The sequence below is a fragment of the Oncorhynchus gorbuscha genome, unplaced genomic scaffold (assembly GCF_021184085.1).
Source record: "Oncorhynchus gorbuscha isolate QuinsamMale2020 ecotype Even-year unplaced genomic scaffold, OgorEven_v1.0 Un_scaffold_3711, whole genome shotgun sequence".
In the NCBI taxonomy this organism is placed as follows: domain Eukaryota; kingdom Metazoa; phylum Chordata; class Actinopteri; order Salmoniformes; family Salmonidae; genus Oncorhynchus; species Oncorhynchus gorbuscha.
This window is the reverse complement of record NW_025747889.1, coordinates 1-10,000: the sequence shown is the minus strand read 5'-3', so window position 1 is coordinate 10,000 and position 10,000 is coordinate 1. Positions and strand designations below refer to the sequence as shown.

Genomic DNA, 10,000 nt, shown 5'->3' with positions numbered 1-10,000 from the left:
AATTCACAGGTTTTCCAGAAATTCTGTTTGGAAGATTCCCGGAATCAGCAGAGAACCAGGATTGCTGGAAAACCTGAGAAATTTGGGAAAGGTCCCGGGATTTTGCAACCCTTCCCCCAAACCCCTCCCCATTCTAGAACAATGCACGATGCTAGAACCCTGTTGTACCATGGTCTGACCATGGTCATGGTTAGATAGACAGCAAGCACAAACCAAGAAAACACAATGGTTCCATTTTCTTGTGTCGTTGATAAAGTATTGACTCCGGGGTTGGGGTCAATTCTATTTCAATTCAGTCAATTTAGGAAGTCATTTTTCTCACTAAAACGCATGGAGCTGGAATTTTAAGTTTACTTCCTGAACAGAGTGAATTGAAATGCAGTTGACCCCAACAACCTGGATTGACTCATTGAAAAATGTGCAAGTAGTGAATCGTTTGTAGTAGTGAATCGTTTGTAATAGTGAATCGTTTATAGTTGTGAATCGTTTGTAATAGTGAATTGTTTGTAGTAGTGAATCATTTGTAGTAGTGAATCGTTTGTAGTAGTGAATCGTTTGTAATAGTGAATCGTTTGTAGTAGTGAATCGTTTGTTCGTTTAGTGAGTACAGTACAGATAGCAAGTGCAGTGCCTACAACATCATGCTTCAGACAGTTGCTTCTCAAACAGGTGTGGTGTGTTCTGCATTGTCCCAAACATTCTCCTCTATCATAATCAACAATGCATACCAATATTAATAAGAAAACCAAAGCAAGATGGTGACTATGGGTGACTACAAACCAAACCAAAACAAAATCTAATAAGAAATGACCATGAAGAAGAAGTGATAAACGAAAATGAGAAAAAGAGAGAGATAGAGCGTAACATTCATTCCCAAGTCTCTGAGTGAGAGACAGAACGAGCAGGTTGCGTAAACGTTGTGTTATAGTTGGGTCCAAACCTTGCAGGCCACCCTATGAGGGCATTTCTTGCCCAAGCCCAGAGGAGGGGAGATTACTCTCAATAAACTGTACATATCCTTATAATGTATGCGCCCGCTGCAAGAAGAATACAGGGAGGTTAGAGGAGGAAGGGATACACAGAGAGAGAGAGAGAGAGAGGAGAGAGGAGAGGAGAGACAGAGAGAGAGAGAGAGAGAGAGAGAGAGGGAGAGGAGAGAGAGAGAGAGAGAGAGAGGGGGAGAGGGAGGATAGACAGAGTGAGAGAGGAGGATAGACAGAGTGAGAGAGAGAGGAGGGGAGGGAGGATAGACAGAGTGAGAGAGAGGAAGGAGGGAGGATAGACAGAGACAGAGAGAGAGAGAGGGGGAGAGAGAGAGAGACAGAGTGAGAGAGAGGGGGAGAGGGAGGATAGACATAGGAGAGAGAGGAGGAGAGGATAGACAGAGTGAGAGAGAGGGAGGGGGAGAGATAGACAGAGTGAGAGAGAGAGAGGATAGACAGGGAGATAGACAGAGTGAGAGAGAGAGGAGAGACAGAGTGAGAGGGAGGATAGACAGAGTGAGAGAGAGGGAGAGGGATAGACAGAGTGAGAGAGAGGGGGAGGGGGAGAGGGAGGATAGACAGAGTGAGAGAGAGAGAGAGGGGGAGGATAGACAGAGTGAGAGGGAGGGAGAGAGGGAGAGGGAGGATAGACATAGTGAGAGAGAGGGAGAGGGGAGGATAGACATAGTGAGAGAGAGGGAGGGGGAGGAGACAGAGTGAGAGAGAGGGAGGGGGAGAGGGAGGATAGACAGAGTGAGAGAGAGGGAGGGGGGATAGACAGAGTGAGAGAGAGGGAGGGGGAGGATAGAAGAGTGAGAGAGAGGGAGGGGGAGAGGGAGGATAGACAGAGTGAGAGAGAGGGGAGGGGAGAGGGAGGATAGACATAGTGAGAGAGAGGGAGGGGAGGATAGACAGAGTGAGAGAGAGGGGGGAGGATAGAGGGAGGAGGAGGGGGAGGATAGACAAGTGAGAGAGAGGGAGGGGAGAGGGAGGATAGACAGAGTGAGAGAGAGGGAGGGGGAGGATAGACAGAGTGAGAGAGAGGGAGGGGGAGAATAGAAAGAGTGAGAGAGAGGGAGGGGGAGAGGGAGGATAGACAGAGTGAGAGAGAGGGAGGGGGAGAGGGAGGATAGACAGAGTGAGAGAGAGGGGGAGGAGGGGGGGAGGATAGACATAGTGAGAGAGAGGGAGGGGGAGGATAGACAGAGTGAGAGAGAGGGAGGGGGAGGATAGACAAAGTGAGAGAGGGAGGGAGGGGGAGAGGGAGGATAGACAGAGTGAGAGAGAGAGAGGAGGGAGGATAGACAGAGTGAGAGAGAGGGAGGAGAATAGAAAGAGTGAGAGAGAGGGAGGGGAGAGGGAGGATAGACAGAGTGAGAGAGAGGGAGGGGGAGGGGAGGATAGACAGAGTGAGAGAGAGGGAGGGGGAGAGGGAGGATAGACAGAGTGAGAGAGAGAGGATAGAGTGAGAGAGGGGGGGAGGATAGACAGAGTGAGAGAGAGGGATGGGGAGGATAGACAGAGTGAGAGAGAGGGAGGGGGAGGATAGACAGAGTGAGAGAGAGGGAGGGGGAGAGAGGGAGGGATAGACAGAGTGAGAGAGAGGGAGGGGAGAGGGAGGATAGACAGAGTGAGAGAGAGGGAGGGGAGGATAGACAGAGTGAGAGAGCACAGAGGAGAACAAGAGTATAAATCAGTCTAACAAGCATGCACACATGGCGCACACACACACACACACACACACAACACACACACACACACACACAAACACAAGCGTTTTTCCACATTTCTGATATATATTTTTCTACATATAATTCCACATATAATCTACATAGATACTTCTACATATATTTTTCTACATTTAATTTCATACACAATTCAACATATATGTTTCTACATATAATTCCACATATAATCTACATACATTTTGCTACATATATTTTTTTACTCAAAGACATCTTTCTTCCATATTTCCTCCAACTACATAAAAGCTGTATGTCTGTCAGTACATTTTCAGAGATATATTGAAGAATAAGAGAGAACATTGCTTTCTAATGGACAATGCATTTCTCAGTATCAAAATACAGGGTGTGTATATTTCGTGCTGTTGCCATAAACTGCCAATGGTTGCCAATAGAAACGTTAACCATGCAGCAATGAGTGATACAAAGAATCACAATGCAGACAATCTCTCTTCCTCTCTCTCTCTCTGCCCTTGTCTTCTTTTACCATCTCCCCCCCCTCTCTCTAGCTCTGTTAACCGGTACATTTGGTGGAAGTGCACTTGGAGAGAGGCACACACACACACACACACACACACACACACACACACACACACACACACACACACACACACACACACACACACACACACACACACACACACACACACACACACACACACACACACACACACATTGAGGGAGTGTTATGGCCGGGTAGTCACTGAGTTCACAGTACATAGATTTAAGGGCCTCCACAATATCAACACTTCGGAAACAGAAAGAGAGAGAACGACAAAGGAGAGGAAGAAAGACGAGAGACAGGACGGCTGGTCAGGTGCAGAAGCACCTGTTCCCTGTTAACTCCATCATCATTATCATCAGTATCACTAAACTCCCACGTCCGTAAATGGTCAGTTTATTAAATAGAGTTAGATAGAGGACTCATACTTGTATCTGTGCCATTATGGTGTCTGTGACAGCAATGTCAAAATGGGTTAAATCCATCTACAGTCCCCTATCTAACTCTATGGTTTATTATCAGTTGAAATCGTCTCCTCTGTCACGTGACTGGTCACATGACTGGGGTCAGGTTTGCGCTTTCAGTTAAGGGTTTAAGGTTAGAATGAGAAGCTAGAGCAAAAGTGTATTAGGAGAGAAAGGCATGGGTTAGCTAGTGGTACTGTACAGTCAACAATGTTAATCATGTGATGATGCTGTGTCCATATATGAGTTTGACGCAAGTGTAAATCTGTATGTGCCATCTGTACGTACATTAGTCAAGTGTAAATCTGTATGTGCCATCTGTACGTACATTAGTCAAGTGTAAATCTGTATGTGCCATCTGTACGTACATTAGTCAAGTGTAAATCTGTATGTGCCATCTGTACGTACATTAGTCAAGTGTAAATCTGTATGTGCCATCTGTACGTACATTAGTCAAGTGTAAATGAACAAAACATTATGTCCGTTTGATTAAACATGAATAGTCTATACACATGTACATCGGTGATAGTGTCTACAGCAGTGTGTGTGTGTGTGTGTGTGTGTGTGAATGTGTGTGTGTGTACACATGTACATGTGTGTGTGTGTGTGTGTGTGTGTGTGTGTGTCTGTGTGCGTTTATGTGTGTGTGTTTGTGTGTGTGTGTCTGTGTGCGTTTATGTGTGTGTGTTTGTGTGTGTGTGTCTGTGTGCATTTATGTGTGTGTGTTTGTGTGTCTGTGTGCGTTTATGTGTGTGTGTTTGTGTGTGTGTGTCTGTGTGCGTTTATATGTGTGTGTGTGTGTGTGTCTGTGTGCGTTTATATGTGTGTGTGTGTGTACTTGTTTGTATCTGTGTGCGTTTATGTGTAACTGTGTGTGTGTGTCTGTGTGCGTTTATGTGTGTGTGTGTATATGTGTGTACCTGTGTATATCTGTGTGTGTGTGACTCACCAGGCAGCGGGGTCATACTCGGCCCATATCCTGACGTACTCGTCCAGGTGATGAGGACCCAGAATAGATGAGTCTCTGGTCAGGTACTCAAAGTTATCCATGATGACAGCCACAAACAGATTCAGCATCTACACACACACACACACACACACACACACACACACACACACACACACACACACACACACACACACACACACACACACACACACACACACACACACACACACACACACACACACACACACACACACACACACACACACACACACACACACACACACACACACACACACACACACACACACACACACACACACACACACACACAAACAAACACAGTCAAAAACAGATTCAGCATCTGCACAGTAACAATTATTAGATACCAAAAAAAGACCATTACAAATGTTATGCAACACGGGAACATTACAAAGTCTGGGACCTGTTCACTGAGTTGCACAAATCCATTCAACCAGACCCAGTTATTACAGGCTGAAACAGATTGGATTGAAAATTAAAGAAGCATTTTCAAATCAACTTCCATTGTCCTCCAAGAGTGTCTGAATATCCTCTTCTAGAACTACTGAAGCATTGTTTCCATTGGCACTTTAAAGTTAACCAGGGTTGGGCTGGCCTTGCTGGGCTGGCCTTGCTGGGCATGTCCTTGTTGGGCTGGCCTTGCTGGGCTGGCCTTGTTGGGCTGGCCTTGTTGGGCTGGCCTTGCTGGGCTAGCTCAAATTATGTTTACACTGTCTCCAGAAATGATAAATTCTGTCATGTTGCTAGGTAGCCAATGTGTCTGCAGTCTGCAGCTAGCTTTTATAATGCTGCTAGCTAGCTAGAAGTTCTAGAAAGTCCTCTGCCTACAACTAGATAGATAACTAACGAGCTACCCAACAATTCAACAATTAAAATCAACATACTCTTGCTAGTGCCAGCCAGACTCAGAGCCATGTATGCAGCTTGCTAGCTAGCTAACCATTTAGCTATTTAAAGTCATTCCTACCTTGCTTGCAATGGCATTGGCTATTAGCTAACCAAGCAAACCAGACGACAGGTTTAATAGGATGCAGCTAGCTAGCTTTCAATACAACCTGGGAGTAAGGGTCTAGGGGTTAGAGTCTAGGGGTTAGGGTCTAGGGTCTAAGGGTTAGAATCTAGGGTCTAGGGGTTAGAGTCTAGGGGTTAGGGTCTATGGTCTAAGGGTTAGAATCTAGGGTCTAGCGGTTAGAGTCTAGGAGTAAGGGGTTAGGATCTAGGAGTTAGGGTCTAAGAGTTAGGGTCTAAGAGTTAGGGTCTAAGAGTTAGGGTCTAGGGTTTAAGAGTTAGGGTCTAAGAGTTAGGGTCTTGGGGCTAGGGTCTAAGAGTTGGGTCTAGGTGTTAGGGTCTACGAGTTAGGGTCTAGGTGCTAGGGTCTAGGAGATATGGTCTAAGGGCTAGGGTCTAGGAGATAGGGTCTAAGGGCTAGGGTATAGAGGTTAGGGTCTAAGGGTTAGGGTATAGAGGTTAGGGTCTAAGGGTTAGGGTATAGAGGTTAGGGTCTAAGGGCTAGGGTCTAGGAGATAGGGTCTAAGGGCTAGGGTCTAGGAGATAGGGTCTAAGGGTTAGGGTATAGAGGTTAGGGTCTAAGGGTTAGGGTATAGAGGTTAGGGTCTAAGGGCTAGGGTATAGAGGTTAGGGTCTAAGGGCTAGGGTATAAAGGTTAGGGTCTAAGGTCTAGGAGATAGGGTCTAAGGGTTAGGGTATAGAGGTTAGGGTCTAAGGGCTAGGGTCTAGAGGTTAGGGTCTAAGGGCTAGGGTCTAGGAGATAGGGTCTAAGGGTTAGGGTATAGAGGTTAGGGTCTAAGGGCTAGGGTCTAGGAGATAGGGTCTAAGGGTTAGGGTATAGAGGTTAGGGTCTAAGGGTTAGGGTATAGAGGTTAGGGTCTAAGGGCTAGGGTATAGAGGTTAGGGTCTAAGGGCTAGGGTCTAGGAGATAGGGTCTAAGGGTTAGGGTATAGAGGTTAGGGTCTAAGGGTTAGGGTATAGAGGTTAGGGTCTAAGGGTTAGGGTATAGAGGTTAGGGTCTAAGGGTTAGGGTATAGAGGTTAGGGTCTAAGGGTTAGGGTATAGAGGTTAGGGTCTAAGGGTTAGGGTATAGAGGTTAGGGTCTAAGGGTTAGGGTATAGAGGTTAGGGTCTAAGGGCTAGGGTCTAGGAGATAGGGTCTAAGGGTTAGGGTATAGGGTCTAGGTTAGGGTCTAAGGGTTAGGGTATAGGGTATAGAGGTTAGGGTCTAAGGGCTAGGGTCTAGGAGATAGGGTCTAAGGGTTAGGGTATAGAGGTTAGGGTCTAAGGGTTAGGGTATAGAGGTTAGGGTCTAAGGGCTAGGGTATAGAGGTTAGGGTCTAAGGGCTAGGGTCTAGGAGATAGGGTCTAAGGGTTAGGGTATAGAGGTTAGGGTCTAAGGGCTAGGGTATAGAGGTTAGGGTCTAAGGGCTAGGGCTAGAGGTTAGGGTCTAAGGGCTAGGGTATAGAGGTTAGGGTCTAAGGGCTAGGGTATAGAGGTTAGGGTCTAAGGGCTAGGGTATAGAGGTTAGGGTCTAAGGGCTAGGGTATAGAGGTTAGGGTCTAAGGGCTAGGGCTAGGAGATAGGGTCTAAGGGTTAGGGTATAGAGGTTAGGGTCTAAGGGCTAGGGTATAGAGGTTAGGGTCTAAGGGCTAGGGTATAGAGGTTAGGGTCTAAGGGCTAGGGTATAGAGGTTAGGGTCTAAGGGCTAGGGTCTAGGAGATAGGGTCTAAGGGTTAGGGTATAGAGGTTAGGGTCTATAGGGTTAGGGTCTAGGGTTAGGGTCTAGAGGGTTAGGGTATAAAGGTTAGGGTCTAAGGGCTAGGGTCTAGGGGTCTAAGGGTTAGGGTATAGAGGTTAGGGTCTAAGGGTTAGGGTATAGAGGTTAGGGTTTAAGGGCTAGGGCTATAGAGGTTAGGGTCTAAGGGCTAGGGTATAGAGGTTAGGGTCTAGGGTATAGGGTTAGGGTCTAGAGGCTAGGGTCTAGGTTAGGGCTAGGGTATAGAGGTTAGGGTCTAAGGGCTAGGGTATAGAGGTTAGGGTCTAAGGGTTAGGGTTAGGGTAGGGTCTAGGTTAGGGTCTAAGGGTTAGGGTATAGAGGTTAGGGTCTAAGGGTTAGGGTATAGGGTAGGTTAGGGTCTAAGGGCTAGGGTATAGAGGTTAGGGTCTAAGGGCTAGGGTATAGAGGTTAGGGTCTAAGGGTTAGGGTATAGAGGTTAGGGTCTAAGGGCTAGGGTATAGAGGTTAGGGTATAGAGGTTAGGGTCTAAGGGTTAGGGTCTAAGGGCTAGGGTATAGAGGTTAGGGTCTAAGGGCTAGGGCTAGGAGATAGGGTCTAAGGGTTAGGGTATAGAGGTTAGGGTCTAAGAGGTTAGGGTCTAAGGGCTAGGGTATAGAGGTTAGGGTCTAAGGGTTAGGGTATAGAGGTTAGGGTCTAAGGGCTAGGGTATAGAGGTTAGGGTCTAAGGGCTAGGGCTAGAGGTTAGGGTCTATAGGGTTAGGGTCTAGGGTATAGAGGTTAGGGTCTAAGGGCTAGGGTATAGAGGTTAGGGTCTAAGGGCTAGGGTATAGAGGTTAGGGTCTAAGGGCTAGGGTATAGAGGTTAGGGTCTAAGGGCTAGGGCTAGGAGATAGGGTCTAAGGGTTAGGGTATAGAGGTTAGGGTCTAAGGGCTAGGGTATAGAGGTTAGGGTCTAAGGGCTAGGGTATAGAGGTTAGGGTCTAAGGGCTAGGGTATAGAGGTTAGGGTCTAAGGGCTAGGGTCTAGGAGATAGGGTCTAAGGGTTAGGGTATAGAGGTTAGGGTATAGAGGTTAGGGTCTAAGGGTTAGGGTCTAGAGGTTAGGGTATAAAGGTTAGGGTCTAAGGGCTAGGGTCTATGAGATAGGGTCTAAGGGTTAGGGTATAGAGGTTAGGGTCTAAGGGTTAGGGTATAGAGGTTAGGGTTTAAGGGCTAGGGTATAGAGGTTAGGGTCTAAGGGTTAGGGTATAGAGGTTAGGGTCTAAGGGCTAGGGTATAGAGGTTAGGGTCTAAGGGCTAGGGTATAGAGGTTAGGGTATAGAGGTTAGGGTCTAAGGGTTAGGGTATAGAGGTTAGGGTCTATAGGGCTAGGGTAGGTTAGGGTATAGAGGTTAGGGTCTAGAGGTTAGGGTATAGAGGTTAGGGTCTAGAGGTTAGGGTATAGAGGTTAGGGTCTAGAGGTTAGGGTATAGAGGTTAGGGTATAGAGGTTAGGGGCTAGTCCCCTTACCAGGAAAGAACAGAGGAAGATGAAATGCTGTATGTGAAGGTCCTAGTGGGAGGGGCTAGGGCAGGGTTTCCCAAACTGGGTCCTGGGGCCCCCTCTAGGGGCACGTTGTGGTTTCCCCCAGCACTACACTGCTGATTCAGATAACCAACTCATCATCAAGCTTTGATTATTTCAATCAGCTGTGTAGTGCTGGGACAAAAAAACAACAACCTGAATTTGTGAAATGCTGGACTAGGGGTTAGGGGCTAGGGGTTAGGGGCTAGGGGTTAGGGGCTAGGGTTAGGGTTAGGGGCTAGGGGTTAGGGGTTAGGGGCTAGGGGTTAGGGGCTAGGGGTTAGGGGTTAGGGTATAAGGGATAGGGGTTAGGGGCTAGGGGTTAGGGGTTAGGGGCTAGGGGTTAGGGTTTGATTAGTCCTCTTACCAGGAAAGAACAGAAGAAGATGAAGGAGACGAAGTATGTGTATGCGAAGGTGCTGCCACACTCTGGTTCTGTGTTCCCTGAGTCTGGGTCACACTTCTTACCCCCCAGACACGACAGCATGATGTCATGCCACGCCTCACCTGTCGCACTCCTGGTACAGGACACACACACACGAACAGACACACACGCACGCACGCACACACACACACACACACACACACGCACACACACACACACACACACACACACACACACACACACACACACACACACACACACACACACACACACACACACACACACACACACACACACACACACACACACACACAAACACACGCACGCACGCACACACACGCACGCACGCACACACACGCGCGCGCGCACACACACACGCTCACACACACACAGACACACACGAACGGACGCATGCACACACACACATACATACGGATGCACACACACACATACGGATGCATACACACACACATACGGATGCACACACGTGGACAAAAACAAACAAAAACATGTGTGTCAGTGTGGGAGAGAAGATAGAGGGTGAGAATAATAGAAAACAGAGAGAGAGAGAGGGTGAGAGAAAGAGAGAGAGGGTGAGAGAAAGAGAGAGAGGGTGAGGCAAAGAAA

General features: G+C 47.5%; 1 protein-coding gene across 1 annotated transcript in view; it reads right to left on the bottom strand.

The window, feature by feature from the left end:
- The window catches only part of LOC124028064 (voltage-dependent P/Q-type calcium channel subunit alpha-1A-like), a gene marked incomplete at its 5' end in the record, with an annotated part of 34,693 nt that extends 25,187 nt beyond the window's left edge, over positions 1 to 9,506 (bottom strand). Inside the window, 3 exons of the mRNA XM_046340229.1 lie at positions 941 to 1,037; positions 4,641 to 4,768; positions 9,356 to 9,506. Of these exons, the coding sequence (XP_046196185.1) occupies positions 941 to 1,037; positions 4,641 to 4,768; positions 9,356 to 9,506 (376 nt within the window). The remainder of the gene's footprint in view (positions 1 to 940; positions 1,038 to 4,640; positions 4,769 to 9,355) is intronic.
- Between the last annotated feature and the right edge of the window lie 494 nt (positions 9,507 to 10,000).